The following is a 22,119-nucleotide window of genomic DNA, read 5'->3' on the forward strand; positions in this document are numbered from 1 at the left end:
CAGAACGCTCAGCGGATACTGCAGTACTTACAGCCCCAACAGTACTGGACTTCGGCCGCACAAATCGCCAGTCTTTGATGTTGCTGCTGCTGTGGTGAAGCCCATTGTCGCATCATGGCCATGGTGGCGGGATCGAATTGTCGGGGTGGCTCAAAAGCAGATACGAAGCGAATACGTGGACCTGGAGCCATCTGGCTCGCGCTTGGCACCACTACCGACAAACGTAGTGCCGCGTCGCTCTGTCCACCACGGGTAGGGCGAAGCTGCTGGAGTCCTTCCCAAGGCCAGATAAAGTGAAAGAGGCTCCGACCAGCATTCTCCACAAAGCCGTTTACACACAGTTCGTGGCAATGCTCTGGACTGATGTCTTGCTCAGCAACGAGTTCTTCTTGTTCGTCTAAACTGAGGTGTCGACGTGGCTGTCCCCGTTGTGTAAACGATAGTCGGGTGTTTTGATAGAGCTGAAGAACCTGAGGACTGGTGGGACGCTTAAGGCTTCTACTACAATCTGTTGACTCATTTGCTGTGCTTGTGCTCCGTAAGTTCACTTTGAGAAGACTTGTTCGTGTTCCCTTTATGACGCGACAGACAACAGTGTTACTATCAGCACTAGTGGCGGTGTTTGCATCTTCGTCAGGATCAAACTCTGTCTCGGTTTCCAGCATCACCACACTGTCTTCTTCGCCGCGATCGTGGATACTGATGCGCTTGCTTCCATTCCGACGAGCCCATTGTGGAATAAAACTAGAAATGCCTGACAGTGTGATCAACCGCGAAGGCCTCCGTTGTTTGGTACTGCGACGACTATTTTCAATCTCAATACCATTCTTGTCAAACTGGTTACGACGGGGATGTGCTCCTGCAGCGTTCATCATCTGCTTGATTTCATGGACTGCCATTGGCGTGTACCCATGGAAATGGAGGATTAAAGTACCTGCATCAGAGTTTTAGTAATGAAGAAGAGCAATTGAAACGTAACGTTATCAGTAATAGGTACTAAACAACCAAAACCTGTTCGACGTACCCCATGCTCGCAAAGGAGATCGAAGCTCAATGCAAAAGTTCCCTAGCAATGCTGATGATGCATAGGAATGCACAAAATATTCAGCATTTTGCAGTGCGAGGACCCCACACGGTGCCGTGGCGGCTGGATGCTGAAAGTAAAAGAGGTATCCTGAGTATCAGGTTGCTTCAATGTTAGTCTTCAACGAGAACAACCGGATCTTTTAACCTCCATGGGTACCTTCTAAGATGACGAAAACCCGCGATACAATTTTGCCAGTTTTCCTGCCTCGCTTGGTTAGAACCGGCTGTGTTCGGAGGTTGATACCATGGAAAAAGGTGGTGCTCTTGGTTCTGCGCTCAAACGTTTCCGGTTCATCATCTTGCGCTGCTGAAGTAGCAGCCGACTCAGTGGGAACTTCTGTGTCGGACATTCGCGTTCGGCTGACTCCCAAGACAAAATGAGAGCTACGAGTTCAAATGCTGTTTTCTGATGTGGGGTGAAGAAGAAAATTCAGTTTTTTTTTGTGAATCTGCACCGGCTGCGTAAGAATAGGCACGACACCAGTTTAGAGTGAATCTTTTATTAATAAATAATGGGTTGCCTAAGATTATTAAAGAGCGCTTTCTACTTGCTCAACAAGTTGCTTTGGCGCTGATTTTGACGGCAATGAACAGCATACAGAATGGATACAGTAGTACATGTGGTTCCTGCTTAGTACCCAATGGATACTAAGCAGGAACCAGCCTTTTTTGTAAGTAACTTAGTAACGTAGGAGTAAATCTCGACCATGTGACAATGAAACTTTCAAATAAACATACATTCAGGGGTCAAAGGTGGTTCATTTGCTTACCATGATTTCATGGCATGAAGGCAGGTTGAATGAGCATAGTACCGACTGGAAACCCAGCAAAGGGATGGAGGGAGGGTACATTTTTAGTCTTCTTGCATGCGACGTCTGCGTGTAGCGCTCTGCGGCAACCGCCCAGTAGTTTTAACGGACCGAAAATACCGGTATCCATCTGCTTCTGCCACTCGCTAATTCTTGAAAACAATTTTAACCTTCACTCGAGTTTGAGAACAAAGCTCACTACGCAGGAAAAATTGCCGTGATTTTTATATTTACTTTACTGAATGCTGTAGAGCTACAGTAACCTAAGACGCGTAGAAATATTTAGTTATTGCTAATAAAGTAACCTAAGACGCGTAGAAATATTTAGTTTTTGCTAATAAATTCGGAAATTTTGCACTTTAATTTGACGTTGTTTTCGCCAGTTAGATTATTAAATAACATCAGCTTCTGATGTTGTTATAATTGCGCATCATGTTATAATGGGGCTGGTTCTGCACTGGTACTGTCCAATCGCAAAAACCATATGGGGTCGATCTTTGAATATGTTTGGGAGCTCGGTGATTATCGTCTCCCCTGTTTTCCCAATTTCCCATCCACTGACCAGAACCAGATCCTTTGCCTGCGGTTTACTTTTATTAATAGGAAGTGAGTATTTTGCCCGACTGGCTATTATACAATTATACTCCCCAACCGACGGTCTTGGCAACACTCGCTTGGAATTAATTTCTAATCCCAGACACAGCGCCTTGCCGAGTCGAACCGGGTGGGGCAGGCCGCGCAGCGGCACCCCCCCCGAGCGCAGCGCAGAAAGCGAAGAGAGAGGCGGGCTCGCGGCTATATATCCGCAGACGAGTAACGCGCTAGTTACTCCAATTTAACCGTACTATACTATCTGTACACGTATAAAAGGCGATGCTATGTTACCTCAGTCGGGCAAAATAACGAGTGCCTTACTTTAATCCTTTTGAAGAAGGAAGTGAGTATTTTGCCAGACTGGCTGACCGACTATACAATTATACTCCCCAACATGCATAAAGTGGACTTAGCCGACGGTCTTGGCAACACTCGCTCGGAATTAATATTAATTTCTAATCCCAGACACAGCGCCTTGCCGAGTCGAGGACTTAGAGGCCGGGGTGGGGCAGGCCGCGCAGCGGCACCCCCCCCGAGCGCAGCGAAGAGAGAGGCGGGCTCGCGGCTATATATCCGCAGACGAGTGCAAATGCGCTAGTTACTCCAATTTAACCGTACTATACTATCTGTACACGTATAAAAGGCGATGCTATGTTACCTCGTCGGGCAAAATAACGAGTGCCTCGGAAAGAGCCGGTGGCTACGTACTTTACTTCTAATAACATCTGAATTTAATAATTGAGCTCCGAGTCGATCAAAATCAAAAATTCGCCGCATTGCCTTGACCAGCTATTGATATCTGGAAGCGCACACGCCACATGCTTGTACTCTTCTTCATTTACGTGATAGCGGCATCTACGACTTCATCGGCATTTTCGGTGTTCGGCAACGATGATACCCCGGCAACCGAAGCGGATTTATCCGATGGAACGGACATCAAAGTCCGGCAGCCTCTCCTTAAAGCAACAGACTGGTTCCTCACCGAAAAGGAAATCTCCGATTCGCGAGGCGGCATCCCACGCAGTGATTTAGCGGCCTACACGACAGGCAACGCGGTGACATCCTTCACAGTGACGAAAGATTTCTACGACTCGGTTTACGAGGACCTGACAAAGACGAAGGAAGGAGATCGAGTACTACTTTCGGCGTACGCTACAGCCCTGATCCCATTAAAGCCGGATATCGACCCTACAGGCGCTACGACAGGAGTTGGCAAAGTGTTCACGGATGTTGTGAAGCGCGGAGGTAATATCAACATCCTCAACTGGCAGAATCTGAAGTATAGATCCTTCAATCTAAAGGCTCGCGATGCTATCAACGCCATTCCAGTATCTCCAATAAATGGGGCCAAAGCAGTTCTTCTGTTCGACGACCGCCTCCCGACTATGGTGTCGTCTTACCACCAGAAAACTATGGTTATCTTGTCCGACAACGCCTCAGGTAGTGAGGAGCAGCCAGTGGCTTACGTGGGTGGATTGGATCTAGCAACCGACCGGTGGGATACTATCGACCACAATAACTCGGCTATTCGCGATGCAAGCGGAATTACGTTTAAGGTCCAAGGGTGGATTGACGGCCACATTCGCATCCACGGGCCTGCAGCGAAAGATGTGGCGAACAACTTTATTCCACGGTGGAACTCCGACTACCTGCCTAGCCAAAGTATTGAGGACGACGTGATGGACTTCGAGAACCCGTCATACGAACACATCCCACAGATGAAGTACGCCAGTAGCAACACCACTGGCAACTTCGGCAAACAGAGTGTCCAGATCACGAGAACATTCAGCTGCACCTACAAACACTACAAGGAATTTGCTCCTCGGGGAGAGAATTCGCTCTTCCACGCACGTATCAAGGCCATCAAGAACGCGAAGAACTTCATCTTTATCGAAGACCAGTATTTTATTTATGTACCGGAACTTATGGACGCTATCATGGAAGTCATGCCCAAGATCCAGCGCTTGATTGTTTTTGCCAATCCTCAAACAAGCCCGTTCTCAAACGCAGGATATATTAAATACCTGTACGAGATGGTTTCACCAATCCGAGAGAAGTTTCCCAACAAGTTCAAGATCTACACGACCAAGGCAGACCGCAACCTCATGCTGCACAGTAAAGTCGTGATCATTGACGACGTGTATTTGTCCGTTGGCTCGGCAAACTGGAACCGTCGAAGTATGACGTCGGACCCAGAGCTTAACGCGGAGGTTGTTGACGAGGAGACCGTGAAATCTCCTGAAGGCGTCACTGTAGGGAAACTACCTCGTGACTATCGCATTCGAAAATTTGTGGAAATGACGGGATTGAGCTACGATGAACTTGATGCGATGACGTTTATCGAGGCGGCAAGCCAATTAGCGCTAGCGGCTGCTGATGAATCGACGATACTGGAAAACTTGGATATTCAGGAGCACGCTTACTTCTTCGCTATTACGGATACGGTCCGAAAGATTTCGGATCCACAGGACACTTGCACTTACAGCTCTAGGTAGACGAGTAAGAAAAAAAAACCTGCTGCTCTAACAGTACTCCTTGAGATGTGTTCAAAATGATACAATAAATGTTAGTACTACTTAATAAACACTGGTGCTACTATAATACAAGTGCTACTTCTGTGGCTCTACTACTTTTTGTTTTGCGAAACTACTACTACGAAGTATCAGTACTGACACTGTACATGTCATATATGCTCTATTATATTATAATAGTAAAACATATTCCGTATAATATGAGTAAACAAATGGTACTTAACCCCTTAGTTGCCCATACAAATCTACTACAGTAGTATTTGTGAGACCCTTTAGTTTATTTAAGATAAATCACAAAAACGATGCATAGTGCATGCGTTTTCCGGCACCCCGTTTTCGCGGGGGTGGATCATATAGAATTTGCAAATAACTCAGCTTTTAGCATCATCACATCCGGAAGCTTATCAAAGGTCCAACGGCGCGAAAACGGGGTGCAGTCCTGTAGATAATTTTGGTTTTTTGTTTCGTTTCCACGTTGCGTAAACTAGCTTTAAGCAATAACGCGGCATCATGCCGCGTTTTGCATTAATTTGCGGCTGTAGCTTGATTGGTCAAAACCAATCAAACCAAAGTTCGACCGCGCAGACACGAGTAATATATCCCCTGTAATTCTCAATCAAATCTTGAGCTATCCCTATATTGTCGAAACACCAAAAGATAAGGTTCAAGAAGCAAAAGAAGCGTCTAGCGGCCGCCTTTACAGTGAGCGGTCGAGTCACGCCTCTGTGGCGGTTGGCGTTTTGCCGGTGAGCCTGATATGTTTAGAGGGCGACTGTATCGCGTGTGACGTACTGCCGTACGTGAGCTGCAAGTGCGCAGCACTATGCTCTCGGTGACCGTGATCTTCTACTGTATGGAGCAGGAAGCGAGCTGTGCTCCACATCGCTCCTGCATCCTGCCTACTGGTTCCTAAGGCTCGAGATCCGACCCGCCGTCGTCGAACCGTACTGTGTACGAGAAGAAGCAGGTGCGCTGCGCCATGCTCTCGCCTGGATGCAACCAAGGCGTGGAGTCCGACGCGCCGTCATCACTTCAGACTCATGAGTGCCCCATGCCGGTAACGTGGCCAGCGAAGCCCGGATGGGACACCGCGTGACTGTCGCCAGTAACGCCGCCAAGCTCAGCCTGAGCAAGACATCGCGTCTTGCTGCCAGTAACGCTGCCAGTGAAGCCTGGACAAGAAGCCACGCCATCTCATCCTGCAGCGGCGCTGCAGTGAAAGCATGGGATGCTACCGTTGCTGTACGAGTTGGTTCCGCAACGGACGCTGCCGTTGCCGTTGCCGAGACGATGCCGCTGCCGCTGCCGCTGCTCGTCCGTTAGCAAAGCTGCAGCACAGTTAGGTAACGACCTTATATTACTCGCACGGGTTGAGAGGAGCGGCGAAGGCACTCGAACGGAGCGCACTGGGCTTGACAGCTCACTCCCGAACTTACCTCGAGCTCGCCAAGCCATCCTCAAGTCCCTGTAAGGCTGCGCCTTGCACACCGGTGTCCAGTAGTATTTCCCTTGCTGCAACAAGCAGCATTGTAACAGGGTCGAGGCGTCATGGATTCCTCTGCTGACAAGTCCACTGACAACGCCTCGTCTCAGGTTATGAGCCCAAACCCTACTGGGACACCTGCAGTGACGGAGGCCAGTTCTACTGACCGATTGGCAGAAACTCAAGTTGAACTTGAGCGCCAGCCAACGCAAGGTCACGGATTGGCTAGCTTGCCCGCGTCACAATCTCAGCTTGCAGCCGCCGTGCTGAGAGCGAACAGCAGTCCTGGCACGCCATTGGCTACCTCGTTACCTGTCCAACGCTCGACAGCCAACGACCCAGTTCAGACCTCAGAAAGACTTCGGCTGCCTGGACCACAGATCTATTGGGGACGGCAACAGACTACTTTTGTGCCGCCGCGCGCACAGATTTACGGCTAAGCCTCGGCCGCATATTCAACTCATACACCTGCGAGTGACGTCGACCTTGCCAGCGAGAAGGACGATCAGGCGTCAGCAATGCCCAAGATTGAGTCAGTTACGAAGTTCGACGTTGGGAATAAGCTCTCCCAGCCGTCAGAGTATCCTGCGTGGAGAATGCGTGTCATGGCCGGGCTAGCCATGTCACGACTGGAGCAACTCGTTCAAGGAAACGAACGCTACGACGATAGAATGTCTCGTGCTCAGAAGAACTGCTACGACGTTCGTGCCCGTAAGGCCCAAGGATTGCTAGTGGCTTCCATTTCTGATGAAGTACTACTACGCTACGAGGACATTGTGCTCAAGGCGGACCCCGTGGCTGCTTTGGGACCATATCTACTGTGATTTTGGCCGTGGCCCTGGAGTGAACACAGACATAGTGTGAGCCGACCTGTACACGCAAGTTACAGTCAGACGAAACAATGGAGCAGTATATTAATCCAACGGATGCAGCGCATCCTTGCTGAAAACAATGACCCTATTCCAGATCATCGCGTAGCGCGGTTGATGTTGACCAATGCTATGAGAGTGTCTCCGAAGATTACGGACGACGTCACGCGTCGTGGAATTCAAGCCACGGACTTCACCATCTATGATTCGCGTGCAGAGTTGGTGAATGCAGAGATGACTGCGCATGCCCGCGAGCAGCATCAGAATTCGCCACGTGGAAGTCGCGACCTATCCAGCGGAAGGCCACAGCAAGCCAATTTCGTCCAGCGTGGCGGAAGGAGCAGGAGCAAGAAGCCATACCAGCGAGGTGGCAGGTACGGTGGAAACCGTAGCCGATCTGTATCAAGTGTGTCGTCTACCGCGAGTGCTAAGGCTGAGTCCATAGCTAATAGAAAGAAAAATTCCCGGTGCTCTGCCTGCGGTGAAAAAGGGCATTGGAGAGATGATGGACTGTGCAAAAACACTTCTCAACAAGCCGATGGCAACAGTGAACAAGAAGAAGCACGCATGCAATCATTTGCTGGCGGAGTATTTGTACGTCCTGAGACGAGTGTCCCTCCTGCGGCAGGGTACACGTTCGATGAAATACGCGAAGTGCTGGATGAACGAGCTGCTGCGCAGCTACAAGAAGAGTTGGAGACAAAGCGCCCGGCTCCAGAGAACGCGCGTCGTGTTGAGGACCAATCGACATCTAACCAGCAACATTCGCCGCCACCATCTCCAACCGGTTCACGTGGAGGTTTGGTGGCAATGGTTCTAACCAATCAAGAGGAAGATAGGCTTCACGACGTTGCGACAGATGAGACGGAGTGGCTGCTTGACAGCGGCTCACAAGTGAGCCTTTGTGGAGATCTGTCATGCTTTTCTTACATTCAACACGGTAGCTCTGAAGAGCTGAGCATGGCCCTAGGACAGACGGAGACTCTGAACGCCAGTGGGAGCCTCGCCGCCTTGACGAAGTTCACTATTCTCCTAACGCTCATGTCAACCTGATAAGTCTCAGATACATGCAAGCCTGCGGATTTGCAGTGTCGCTCAGCGACGACCAGCGTGTCGTCTGGCTGACAAAGAGCACGATGAAGCTGCGCTTCGATCGTTATGACAAGCTGTACCGACTTCGTACGAAGCGATCGTTACGTCTAGTTGCTGCCGTGGAGCTGTGGAGGCTCGTAAGAAGCTATGGGTCTACTGCACAAACGTCTAGGACATGTTAACATGCAGATGAATCATGAAATGGCTGCGAAGAAAGTCGATTTCGGCGTAAACGTGAATCTAAAGTTACGACTATGTACCTTGCTTGTCAGCTAAATTCAAACGCATGTCTTACAAGCGTAACCCTGAACGACGACGTAATCCTCTAGAAAAGCTCTCAGTGGATTTATGCTCAATTAACCAAGAGACGGTTACTGGCGAAACAATGTTTATGCTAGTGATTGATGAAGCAACGCGTTTCAAATGGTGCTACCTACTCAAGAGAAAAAACGAGGTCGCTGACAAGATAAAGAAGCTCATCCTACGTCTGAACACACAGTTCTTGCGCGATGGGAACAAGGTGGTGACGCTTCACTCCGACCAAGGAGGCGAGTTCCAGAGCCAGGATATTCAGACGTTTTGCGAAAAGGAAGGAATTGAGACACAGTACATAAACGCATACTCTCCTGAGGAGAACAGTGTCGTTGAACGAGCAAAGGGGTTCGTACTGCCACGACTACGAGCTGTACTACATGCTACGCACCAGACTAAGTTGCTGTGGGGAGAGGCTCTCCTCCACGTTGTTGACACTGTAAACAAGCTGCCGACAGTTGCGCTGGACGGCATGTCGCCATTTGAGGCGCTATACAAAAAGAAGCCTACGCTGCGTTACCTACGAGAAAATGTGAAGAATACCGAACCTGGCCTGAATAACACACAGATTTTTTGTGTGTTTTTTAGATGCGTTAAAAACCGGCAAGGTAACCCAGTTTATGGCAGTCTCCCATCAGAAAGGCCGGAACAAGAGAGTCTCCCGTCAGAAAGGCCGAAGCAAGTGAGTCTTGAAGACTTGCTCTTGTTGTATCAACCGTGTTTTGACTAGTGACTTACCTGTTTTTGCTATTCGCTTAAATCGTGTGTACACATAATTGTGTGGCGTGCTGTACCGGTGTTCATTTTGAAAGATGAACGCTGACGACGCAATCGACTTGTGCTCTAGCGACAGCGACGACCATCTGCAAGAAGCAGCAGGCAGCAGGCAGATCGGCGCTAAGGAGCAACAGCATAACGAGAGCTTGATCGACCTCGCAGGAAGCAGTGATGATTCCTCGGCAGGTAGCCCGCTTACGAAGATTGAGGCAACGTCTGCTGCTGAAGCGAGCGTTCGCAGCTACGGTGGTCGTGCCAAAGCACACAAACGCATGAAGGCAAGCCCATGGGCACCAACGTTGTCGCGTAAGAAGTCTCGCCAAGCCCGTCGTGCGCCGGTAAAGGACTCGAAGAGGATCTACCATGGGAAAACAATGAAGACTGTTTTTATTCAAGCGTATCTGCAGCTACCGGGCGTTCGGGAAGGCATCGAAAGGTTTCGCGCGCTGCAGGAGGAAGAGTCGAAGTTGCCAGCCCCCACCGCTGATGTTACCGAGTTGGCCCAGCATTCTGATGAACCGAGACGCGCTGCTGAACCTGAAATTGCTGGAGCGGAAATTTCGGCTGACGAAGACGAGGACAAACAAGAAGATGAGGCACCGAATTTCCCTTCTCTCTCAATTCCCTTCCCGGCGTCTGTGACTCGATCGCTACGCTTGAACAATCCAGAAGGTTTCGAGCTTGCAGATGACTGGCCAAGTGAGATATGTGGATGCATTGATGATTGCTACCCGGACACGTGCCTTAACGCTACAACAACTCTTTTTTGTGGTTCGGACAACTGCACTTTTCGTGGTCGCTGTTCTAACGGCGTGAATGAGTCGCACGATGTGGAGCTGTTTGCTTCGGATATTGGAATTGGCGTACGAGCGGTAGACACGCTTCACGTTGGGTCTACAGTCGCCCCCTACACGGGCATTTTGACGAACCACGACTACAACACTGACGCGAACCAGCACGAATACGTTGTGGCGCTACAAGCCAGAGCTCGCGGCCGGGTCAAGAACAAGCTATATATTGATGCTGAGGAATGGGGGACGGTTGCACGGTTCATCAATCACAGCTGCGAACCCAACACGGAGTTTGTCGAGATGCGCCACAATCGTGAAGTTCACGTCATGGTCAAAGTTACTAAGGAAATTAATGCTGGTGACGAAGTTACGGTGGATTACGGCGATACCTGGTTTCCACACGCCTGCAAGACCGCAAACTGTCGAGACAAGATTGCGGGTTGATAGAACGAGTTCGACTAAAATCCGCAGTGAGGTTAGTTGTAGGATAACCTAGTAACACAAATGGTGTATTACAATATTCGTTTTATTCAGTATTGCGGATGAGGGTGTCAAGGGCTGAGAGATAGTTGATTCGCGCAGTAAGGACGTATTGCGCAAGTCTTAAGCAAGATTAACACGTACTTCATGCGACGCAAACCGACGTATTGAGCGTGAGGGGCACGCTCACGGTACGAATATTGAAACTACTGTACTTTATAATCATTCACTGTACCACACAACTATTTACTGTACTACTACAAGTACCGTAACTAGACTATATGTACCGTAGACGGTACTGCGCACAGTAAATGTAAAAACTTACCGTAAACGTAAAAAACTTACCGTAAATTAAAATAAAGTACTGAACAAATATTTTTGTCTTTTGTTTTGTATAGCGACATAATCGAATTTGCGGTGACGATGGACGGACCCTTTTGGATATTCTGCAGGATGCGAGGAAGCACCAAAGCTCGCCAATACGCATTGGCTCGAATCGACATGACTAACACCGAGCGTCAAACACGTGATGAGAAGTTTCTACGGAGTCAAGCTGGAAAGGAAGCTCGTAAGTCATTTTGGCAGACGCCACGCGACGGGGTTTCTTCAGACAGCGATGATGAAGATCCTAAGGACACCTTTGAGTTGATACAAATGAGCCTGCATGATACTGAGATCCAGCTTTGTGGTGCTCCACATAGCTTACTACTGAAGCGCATGTATAATGAGTACGCCAGACGTATGCGTGAAGCTGAAGAGCTGCGGAAAAGACAGAGAGCGAGGAGAAAACAACTATCGAAGGATGATGCCCATAAAAAAAGTCTGTTAAAGCTCAGCCATGACTTGTTTCCGGAGCAACATGATGCATGCTAGACGAACGAAACAAAAGAATACCCTACAAATAAGAAAGATGTCTAAACGTCAACGCCAAGCGGCTTCTATTGTTATGTAGTTGGAAAACCCGCAGTCCGATAATGTCGGAATACAGCTAACCACCTAAATGACACATTCCATTGACCACCAACATCAGTATTCAAGGTGAGGGGTACTCCAGAACACTACTCCAACATGAGCGGACCTCTGTTGAGTAGTGGTCGGCCTGCTGGAGTGTTACCGGATTCAGCATACGTCGATTTATTCTTCCGCACGATGTTTCTGTTCACTAAAATTTTCCTTCCCTGGCTGTTTACGCGGTGAGATGCCAGTCGGGCATGAAGTAAGTGAATGCAAGAGCCAAACTTTCTCCAATACTTGCACTGGCACCATCCCGACGACACATCAACAAGCCAACCCTGCATGGGTTGCCCCATATATTCCATACGCGCGTAATTCCATCCCATCTGAGCTGTTACAGCTAGATACTCTTCCGTTCTCTTCTTGGATGGAATGTAGAACCGGGGTGCCGGTTGCGAGACTACTCGAATTAGGTTAGAGTTCGGACACCCGGTAGGCTGTGGATTAACTTGCAGCAATTTGTCACTTCCCAGTTGCTTGGCTCGACGTAGAAGTGATGTTGTTGGTTCAGGATTCAGATGAAAGAGCCGTGCTTCCTGCGACTCGTTCGTACAGCACTCAGAGAGCACTTTAATCAACATGCCCATTTTCAGACGCGCTCTCAAGGTGTAGTCGCGCTTAATGATTCTATTGAATTGCTCCACAGGATTGTTGGTAGTTGCATATCCAGGCTCCAGATAACAACACTGCCATTTCGAATACCGCGTGCTTAGCCACTGCTTCGTGAAATAAGCAGCGAATGGGGCAATATCACTTCGAGAACTCCATTGCCCAAGGTAAAACTGCGTCACTAGAGCCAGTTCGCCAAGCGTAGCCGAAAAGTGCATATCGTAAATCTGCGCTAATACATTATTTGCCACACTACAGTATCAGGAAGATGCCTGGTTTTCTCCTGCACCTTCTTCATGACGTGAAAAAAACACATTAGAAACACAAAATCTGAGTCGAATCGAAATACCTGCTCCAGAGCGTTTAGTTGTTCATCCTCCGCGTCTCCCATAACAAACTTCAGTCGAACTTGCTTTCCAATGACCTCTGCGTAAATCGACCGGAACGCGAGCAGCGCCATTGCGTACACACTCTCCACTCGATGCGAGATTATACAGAACGCCACCAGGTGAAACTTTCGCGCGTGATCCGAAATTCCCATTACGAGCACAGGATAGCCGACCTGGGAGAACTTGAAAGTAGCATCGATGTGGAATATAAAAGTTCCTGGGTCACGGTCCATGAGTCGTAACAAATTTCTGGTAGTCAGCCCCACAATAAATGGTTCCTCATTCGAGCCGTCACCAACGATGAGGTCGCCATCAGTTGTTTTACTATAAGTAAACGTGATTGGAGCTGAGTCACCTTTCGAGGTTTTGTAAGCCAGATCTCGCACCGCAGTCGTAATATCTTCGTGCTCGTCGTTGTAGCCAAGCTGCGTTTTGGAATAGTAGTTGACAAAGTTCTGAATCGCGCGAAGACGTGGTAACCTCTCTCCCTCCAGCCCATACTTTTTTCTAAGAGCGTTCCGAATACGAACCGGTTTCAATCGGTATGATACGAGCTCCTGGCAAAAGAGCTTTTGCTGTCGCGTCAGTCCTGCTTCGCGGGGTGACCTCGCCACCGAAAAATGAGTGCCAATCTCATACAAATCCATCATTCGCGTCACCGTGCACTTCAAAAAATTTCCTCTCCATCCACAACTCACGCCGGAGCCTGCTATTTGGCATGCTTTTGACTTACACCGCAGTAATTGATACTTCATTGTATGCTTGGTCGGGTCCGCGCAGATAGTGCATGATGTCATGTTAGCCTTGGTAACACGAGTAGCCTTTCCCGAGTCCAGTAGTTCATGCCCTTCCTCCTCGGCCAACGAGACGGCCAGCTCTCTCCACTCAAGCTTCTTAGGCATATCTCCGACCCGTGACCGGGAGAAGCCTTTAATGAATGACAAGTCACTATTTGCTGAATTTGTTTTGGCACTGTCAGACTCTGTACATGTAGAGCCAGCCAATGCCACATCTTTTATGTCTTTCTGTGGTGGGACCCACTTTTCGTGTGTTGGTCGACATTCCTATGTGTGAATCTGCAATGTGCTGTGTATACCAGATAAGCTATGTGTTTTTTTAATTTTGCTGTGGTTTCACGCAGTTGGTGTGCCGAAACGTAAAGTTCGGTGATATCTAGTGGTTGCCGTTACCTACGAACGTGGGGATGTCTGGTACACGCCCACGTACCAACAGAAAGGACAGCCACGCGTGATAAGCTCGAGCCACGAGCCAAGCTGGCACTACTAATTGAATGCTCGACGGATACGAAAGGATTCAAACTGCTGGACCTGCGAACCGGCAGTGTGCTGCAGAAACGGAGTGGCAATGTGTTCTGTCATGAGCGCTTCACTGCTTCTCAATCCTATGTTCATCAGCTCCTATTGAATACCTACAAGCATGGCAATGTGAAATTACCTGTCGAGATACCAGTCGTGCCAATTGTTAGCTCACTTACCAATCGGCTCTTTCCCGAAGCCGGTGATCCACCAAGATCGACCGTCTTGCCCCAGCCTGTACTAGTAAGCAGTGAACCTGATCTAGTAGCCGGTTATGAGCAAGTGGAAGAGCCAGAAAAGGACGTACAGCCGTCGTCCGTGTCAACAGACCAAGTGAAGCCAAGCTGCGCTGTCAAGTCCAAGGACAAGCGCAAGCGTCGACTGCGGTCGGATGCAGAGACGTCCGGTGACGACTACGAGCCTCCGAAGGTGGTGCCTGATGTCATGCAGAGCCGTGACACGGCTTCTCGCCGCGCAAGGAAGCCGCCAGCACATCTGAGGGAGTACATTGTGGGATCAGTCATCAATACGAAATAAGACATTCCAGTTCCGAACACGTACAAACAAGCAAAGAAGAGCCAGTAGTGGCCTGGGTGGCAAGCTGCCAGCAGGAAGAGATGACGCCGCTACGTCAGCACGGAACGTGGAAGATCGTTGCGCGAACCAAAGCAAAGCAGCAGACGGTGATCACCAATAAGTGGGTTTACACGCTGAAACGAGACGCCGAAGGACGAATCAAGAGATTCAAGGCGAGATTAGTGATTCACGGCTTTAAGCAACACTTTGGAATTGATTATCTTGAGACCTACGCTCCTGTCATTCGCTTCGAGACTATACGAGCCGCTATTCTGTACGCTCGAAAACGCGGATGGAACATCAGGCAGTACGACGTCAAGACGGCTTTTCTTTATGGCTTACTTGAAGAGCTGATCTTCATGGAGATTCCGGCATGATCTGAAGAAGGGACATCAGGTGGTGCACTGATTTGCCAGCTTACCAAGTCGTTGTACGGGCTGAAACAGGCCCCGGCAGTGTGGAACAAGACGCTGCATGAGCTCCTCATAACCTTAAGACTCACAAGACTCGACAGTGACTACGGACTTTACGTGATGTACAAGGACGTCGACATTGCTATGTTGCTAACAGTCTACGTTGACGACCTACTTTTGATGGGCCCAGCTGCGCTGAGCTCTCAAGTCGCTGCACAACTCGAGTCGAAGTTTACACTGACAAGTATGGGTGAAGTCCGATACCTACTTGGCATTGAGATTACGCTGGATGATGTGCACAATCGCATTGGGTACAGTCAACGATCTCACATCGACTAGCTGCTGAAGAAATTCAGCCTTGCGAACTCGTACGGCTGCTGGACTCCTCAAGCTACGAGCGAGTCCAGAGAGAAGCCAAAGCCGTTTCCCAAGGACGCTGCCATGCCCTATCGTCTCTCTCTTGGTGGTGGAAGCAGTGTTTTCAATGGCGTTTTACACGGATGCTGGAACATCAATCGTGACTGCCGGAGTTGCATCTAACAGCTCTCGGCTTTGAAAAGCTCCCTAAAGAAGCCCTCATTTCAGATTTATCGGCTCTCGAAATTAACTAAGATCGGGAAGAGTCCTCGACAAGGTTCCCAAAATTAAGATCGAGTCCATATTGGTCTCACTGATGGTACAGTATCCAAATATCAAATGATATTTTCAAAGTACTAGTACTATTTTCGAATTCAAATATTACTAATAATTGTCTTTCAAAATTACCATTATTTTTTAATTTTAACTCAAACATTAGAAAAATATTATGATTTAATGATATTTCCCACTTAAATACGTTTCTTGCCATCTTACCCTCTGTGAACCGAGGGAGCTCTTTCAGGCAAGCTCTAAGGCAGCAGTAGTGATGACAGGCTTTAAAACTGACGAGTATGTGCTCGAGAATTTCACTGTGACACAGACAAAGCCGATCGAGATGGAAAACTGCAAACGGCTGCAGTTGTTTGAAGTCGATAGAGTGAAGTCAAGATATTTGTTCTTGTTATCTGCCGATAGCCTCGTCCAGATCGTGCGGATCATAAACCTGCAGCCTGTGACGCTTGATTAATGCGCTCGGCAGTGCCAACACACCACACCAACCTTGTTGTCACTCTCACAATTGTATTGGACTCCAATTCCTCACTGTTGATTAGTAATACTTCAGCTAGTCGAGTTTTAACGACATATGATTGGTGGAACAATACCGATTACGTAATCAGTGAAAAATTTAGGCCGTGTTCGGTTTGCAGGGGCAAATCCATCTTGTTTGAAAATAAGCTAGAGCTGTAGAACAGTCGTTTTGTTAAGTAAAATAAAGATAAAGATAAGTGATCGTGTTCCATCAGAAAAAGGCTGGATTTGAAGGCGCAAGGGAGGACGAATCAAAATCCAACCCAGAGCTGAATTTTGAAACCAGTCGTTTGCTGCTGGATGTCATTTTTTGTGTTTCTTAGCGGAATAAAGCTGGTTGAGACATTCCAGCTCTTTAATAACAATTACAGCTGGTTTCGAACACGGCCTTAATATCGTGCTAACTAATATTAAGTTGATTTTTGATAATATCATTTTGTATGAGAAGAAAATATTAGGTGATATTTTTCAAATTAACTGGTCTACCAGATGATATTTTCAATTCACCGATTTCGGACACAGTGTGAGTCACATAGATTGAACGTGATTTGCCAGAGGTGCTTAAGCATTACGGTACATGCAAGAGTTAGTCCCAATAATGGAAGAGTCATTTTCATTCTTAAAGAATGTATTTTACGTACAAGCGCTACGTGAATCTATTAATACTTCGAAGGCCCAGACATCGATCCTAATAGAGGCTCCGATTTTTTTAAATGCAGTGCCTAAAAGCAGTGAGCAGCCATTGATAAGTTACTATAACCACTAAATTTATTACGTACAGCTAGTGTCCATGGACAGTACAGTATTGTCCAAAAGGAAGCCCGGATCAGCTTTGATTACTTTACGTCCTTCCGTATTCTTATTAAGAGCATTCTGCCCCCACTCATTCATTTATCCGAAGTTTGGGCCTACGAAGAGCAGTACGGATTCAAAAATGCTTGTACTGGCGCTTGTCTTACTCCTTACATTGGCGTCACCCGTGTCTGCCGTTTCGTTTTCAGCTTTATTCGCCAACAATGATCCCTCAGCTTCCGAAGCCAGTGATGTAGATCTCTCCAACGGCACCAATATTAAAGTACGACAACCTCTTCTTAAAGCTACAGACTGGTTTCTCACTGAGCAAGAGATCACCGACTCGCGGGGTGGCATACCGCGGACTGACCTGGAAGCTTACACGACGGGCAACGCAGTGACATCCTTCACTGTGACGAAAGAATTCTACGACTCCGTTTACGACGATCTGAGTGCGACGAAGAAAGGAGATCGAGTCATGCTTTCGGCGTTTGTGACCGCGCTCGTTCCATTGAAACCAGACGTCGACGTTACTGGCGACAAGACAGGAGTTGGTAAAGTATTTACGGATATGGTGAAGCGAGGAACCAATGTCAATATCCTCAACTGGTCGAACATCGGCTACAAAATATTCGCTACCAAGGCTCGCGATCTCATCAACAAAATTCCGCCGTCTCCGATCAATGGTGCCAAAGCAGTCTTTCTGTTTGATGATCGCGTTCCCACGATTGCGTCAGCTTACCATCAGAAAACTCTGGTTATTACATCGAACAGCTCGTCAGACATCGACTACCAGCCCGTTGCCTACGTAGGAGGCCTAGATCTCGCAAAGGAGCGTTGGGACACCATTTACCACAACAATTCTGCACTTCGCGACGCAAGCGGCATCACTTTTAAACGAAAAGGTTGGATTGATGGCCATATCCGGATCCACGGACCGGCAGCGAGGGATGTGGCCAACAACTTCGTGGCTCGATGGAACTCGGATTACTTACCCAGTCAGGGCCTGGTTGATGATCTCCTCGGCTTCGAGAACCCACCATACGAAGATATCCCACGGATCAGCTATGCGAGCAATACTGGAAGTCCCGGCAATCAGAGCATCCAGATCACTAGAACATTCAGCTGCAAGTACAAACACTACAAGGAATTTGCTCCACGTGGCGAGAACTCCCTCTTTCACGCACGTATCAAGGCGATTAAGAATGCGAAGAACTTCATCTACATCGAAGACCAGTATTTTATCTATGTGCCGGAGCTTCTAGACGCTATCATGGAGGTGATGCCCAAGATTCAGCGTCTGGTTGTCATCGCTAACCCAGAAACCAATCCGATCTCAAAGGGAGGATACATGAAGTATCTGTACGAGATGGTTTCGCCGATCCGAGAGAAATACCCCAACAAGTTCAAGATGTACACTGTGAAGGGCGACCTCGATCTGATCATTCATACTAAAGTTGTGATCATCGACGACGTGTATTTGTCTGTAGGCTCAGCTAACTGGAATCGTCGAAGTATGACGTCGGACCCGGAGCTCAACGCGGAGGTCGTGGATGGAGATACTGTGAAATCTCCGGAAGGTGTGACAGTAGGGAAACTTCCTCGTGACTTTCGTATCCGGAAACTCGTGGAGATGACGAGACTCAGTTATGATGAACTGGACGCGATGACTTTCATCGAGGCGACGGACCAGCTAGCGCTGGCGGCTATTGATGAATCCACAATACTGGACAACTTGGACATTAAGCATCACGCTTTTTTCTTCGCTATTACGGATACCATCCGAAAGATTTCGGATCCTCAGGACACCTGTGCCTACAGCTCTAGATAATCAATGTAACAAACGCGGTGTGAGATATAAGAAACTCAAAGTAGCTCTCTTGTCTGTCTTGAGGAGTGTTTTTGTGACGATCGACACGCTCTTCAGGTTCACAAGAGTGTAGAGAATCTCGCAGTACAAATTTGCCACTAAGTCACAGAGTTTGAGCCACGACTTCTAGCTGGCGCACGAGATGAGAAGTTAAATCGAGGTTGGTCCTTGGAATGTCGCTGTCTCTTGAATCACCGCCGTCCAGCCACACTTCACACTGGGACCAAGATCAGAGCAACGGGAGATCTTCGTTTTGGGTGACTTTGGTGGAATGGTCGATACCGGAACAATTTTCTCGTCCTTAAGGCTGTCAATGCTGCTGGTTGAAACTTGATCGTCGTCTGAGTCTTCAAACGAAAAGCCGCTACAGTTGGAGAACGGGCTGTGGGTGTAAGACATTCGCTTCGTCCAGTACTCGTAGGGTTCACTACTGTCGCTGTCGTCGAGAGAAGAGTTGTCTGAGTCGGAAGAGTCGGAGTCCACGAAGTCGGTGAAGTCGCCTGCGTGTCTTGTCGGATGCTTGTTCACAATTCGAGTCTCAATTTCTCCAATGGTCTGCATAGATTTTTGTCCATCTAGCTCATGAACACTTTCGTTGTCGTTCCCCGCGAGTTGTTGGGAAGCACTGTTGTCGCTTTCTTCTTGCACCAATCCGCAGTTCCAGTCTTCCTCTCGATCGAACATCACCTGCGTTGGCACACTACTGCATACGCGCTGACGTACTGAGCTTCTAAAAGGCTGACGGGGTAACAGGCTGGTCGACCTGTGGCCATGACGACTCATAGCTCGACTTGGCTTCACTTGCTTCAGCACACGCTACCTGAAACTCTGAATTAAAAAAAAAATACTTCGACGAATCGTTTTCTTATTTGCCAGAGGATGAAATTTGTTCAAAGTCTCCTCTATCATCTTTGGCCACAGAGGGCATATCTCGACAGGACTTTAAATCCCAGACAGGTGACAGTAGTTTCATGTGTTGGAGTTGAGCACTTCGTTTACACACTGAGGTGTGGTAGTCGTAGATATCCTTCGAGCGACGTAATGTGCACACAAATTTCACCTATAGACGCAGGTGAGGGGCAAACTCGTCTCTGCCATATCTGTGAATCGTATCTCTTGAGAGCTGCTGCATCTGGGAGTTCAATATGCTCCACGCTTGAGTTTGAATTGCCATTTTCCCCACTAAAGAGTCGTAAGTCTTGTGCAATCTGCAGCCAAGTCGCCATCGCAGTATCGAAGAACACAGCACGCGCTTCTTCCTCTTCGTCGTCCTTTCGTCTTCCATTGGGTTTGTATAGCGGAAACCACCGCTGGAAAATAGCTGTGAGGTCCTCAGACTTTCGCTCCATGCTCCATCCTTTCACCAGCTTTTGTCGTGCTTGATGAAGATCAGCGTCACATTCTGCTAATAGAGTTAGCGCTAGTCGAATTCCACTCTGTGATACAGCCACTCGAAAGCGCTCTGCAACGGCCATCGCCACGCGTACAAGGCCACCAAACGCTGGATCGGACGTCCGCACATCGTACAACACTCGAACTAATGCAGCGACTTCTTGCTGGCCTTCGAACATCCACGACGGCCAGATTCGACGCAGAGATCGCACTAAGCGGTGAACTTTCGCTTCTTCACGATAAGTCGACCCAAACACCTCGTGGACGTCGTCGACTATTGCAAGCAACAGCTGCAGCGAGCAATTGTCTCCTGTAACATCTCGTGGGAGATCACCTTTCAAGTTGGGAGTGTTTGTTGGCAGCGGGGGAGCCGCAACTTGAGTTGTAGCAGTATAGTGGCCCGAAGCCAGAATGCTCAGTGTGCTAGCTGCAGTATCGGGCCTGACTAATGTCTTGAATGAATTATGGTAGTCGTTGAGCAGTATAAAGTCGAGGATATCTGTATGCCCGAGTCTTACAGCAATATGCAGAAGTGTATCTCCTAGTGCCAACCTGCCCTGCTCCAATGCCGAGAAGAACTCCATCTTCTCGTCCTGCAGCTCATTTAATTTTTCTTCTCTTTCTAATGAATCGGTCAACGTCTCCAGATGTGTCTGTTCCTGCATGATGATATCCAAGTACGTGGCACGCGAAATCTGAAACCCGCGCAGGTGAGACTGGAAAACGGATCGAAGTTTATCGACGTCTCCACGATACGTTGCTAGTACCTGGAGAACAGCGACAGCACTCTCAGATGATACGTAAATTAGCATTGAAGTGTAGAGTTTCAGACCATCTGACGGAACTGCACGGCCTCGTTCGGAGGAGCGCTGTGCGTTTGACCCATTGTTGCCAAATGAAAAAATATTCCGTCTTTTGAAATGGGAGTTTCAGTGGCCTTTCACGTCAAATAAAAATAACAACGTTTACAATTAATTCTAGCAGGTAAATTAAGTTTCATAATCTTCTCCGAGTTTTAAAAGGGTTAATCCTTTTGGGGCTGGTGATCAGTACCGGTATACGTTTTGATTCGAACGCCGTCAACAGTTTAGTTTGCATGAAACAACGTGAAATCAAGAATTACCTACGCACCAACGCAAGGCTACAAGTTTAATAAGAACAAATACCTGTGGTGGAGCTCACTTCGCTTTTCGCTCCGGGCATACAAACTGCACTTTAAAGTCAAGAAGCAGCATGAAGAGCTTCTTCGTTTTCGTGATGTTTATCGTTTCCTTTCTGGCAATCGGCGAGGCAATGGAGACCGCAGGGTGCAGAAACAACAAGCTCGCCATAGACCCAAACCAGAGATTTTTGAGAACCACGACGACGACCGAAGATGACACTGCCACTGAAGAGGAGAGAGGGATTCAAACAAGGGTGTTCGATAAGCTGGGTAGGGCAACGGGGAATTTGCGTATGCCTCAAAAGCTTAAGTTTTGGATCTGGAAAAAAGGAAAATGGGACTACAATCGTCTCAAAGAGTACTTGTTTAAAGGAGTACCGAAAAGTGTCTACGAGAAGGACCCCAGGTTTGCAAAAATTCTGCACAAGTACGGCTATTACTGGCGTAAGAGCGCTATGAATGGTCACCAGGTTCGAAGCTAATCGATCACGGCTCCGTATTACCAGATCCATTTTGTTGTTTGGAGTTTTTAGTGAGCTCGGTCTAATAGAAGGGTATAACTCTGTTTTACGTGTCGATGTTCTGCGTACGACCA

At 48.2% G+C, this 22,119-nt stretch overlaps 5 protein-coding genes across 5 annotated transcripts; 3 read left to right on the top strand and 2 right to left on the bottom strand.

The window, feature by feature from the left end:
• Positions 1-8: 8 nt before the first annotated feature.
• Positions 9-1,436, bottom strand: PITG_00615 (uncharacterized protein; the record flags this gene model as incomplete). Its single annotated transcript, XM_002909148.1, has 3 exons — positions 9-934; positions 1,025-1,174; positions 1,244-1,436. 3 exons carry the CDS (start codon positions 1,434-1,436, stop codon positions 9-11), a joined length of 1,269 nt encoding a protein of 422 aa, XP_002909194.1.
• Positions 1,437-3,307: 1,871 nt separating this feature from the next.
• On the top strand, positions 3,308-4,984 carry PITG_00616 (phospholipase D, Pi-sPLD-like-2; the record flags this gene model as incomplete). The annotated part of the gene is made up of 1 exon (XM_002909149.1): positions 3,308-4,984. One exon carries the CDS (start codon positions 3,308-3,310, stop codon positions 4,982-4,984), a length of 1,677 nt encoding a protein of 558 aa, XP_002909195.1.
• Positions 4,985-17,242: 12,258 nt separating this feature from the next.
• PITG_00617 (phospholipase D, Pi-sPLD-like-5) lies at positions 17,243-18,931 on the top strand (the record flags this gene model as incomplete). The annotated part of the gene is made up of 1 exon (XM_002909150.1): positions 17,243-18,931. The coding sequence occupies one exon, from the start codon at positions 17,243-17,245 to the stop codon at positions 18,929-18,931; it is 1,689 nt and encodes a 562-aa protein (XP_002909196.1).
• Positions 18,932-19,965: 1,034 nt separating this feature from the next.
• On the bottom strand, positions 19,966-21,248 carry PITG_00618 (uncharacterized protein; the record flags this gene model as incomplete). The annotated part of the gene is made up of 3 exons (XM_002909151.1): positions 19,966-20,093; positions 20,154-21,129; positions 21,195-21,248. 3 exons carry the CDS (start codon positions 21,246-21,248, stop codon positions 19,966-19,968), a joined length of 1,158 nt encoding a protein of 385 aa, XP_002909197.1.
• Positions 21,249-21,595: 347 nt separating this feature from the next.
• Positions 21,596-22,006, top strand: PITG_00619 (secreted RxLR effector peptide protein, putative; the record flags this gene model as incomplete). Its single annotated transcript, XM_002909152.1, has 1 exon — positions 21,596-22,006. The coding sequence occupies one exon, from the start codon at positions 21,596-21,598 to the stop codon at positions 22,004-22,006; it is 411 nt and encodes a 136-aa protein (XP_002909198.1).
• Positions 22,007-22,119: the final 113 nt, after the last annotated feature.

This window comes from Phytophthora infestans, genomic scaffold (assembly GCF_000142945.1).
Source record: "Phytophthora infestans T30-4 supercont1.1 genomic scaffold, whole genome shotgun sequence".
Classification (NCBI taxonomy): Eukaryota; Oomycota; class Peronosporomycetes; order Peronosporales; family Peronosporaceae; genus Phytophthora; species Phytophthora infestans.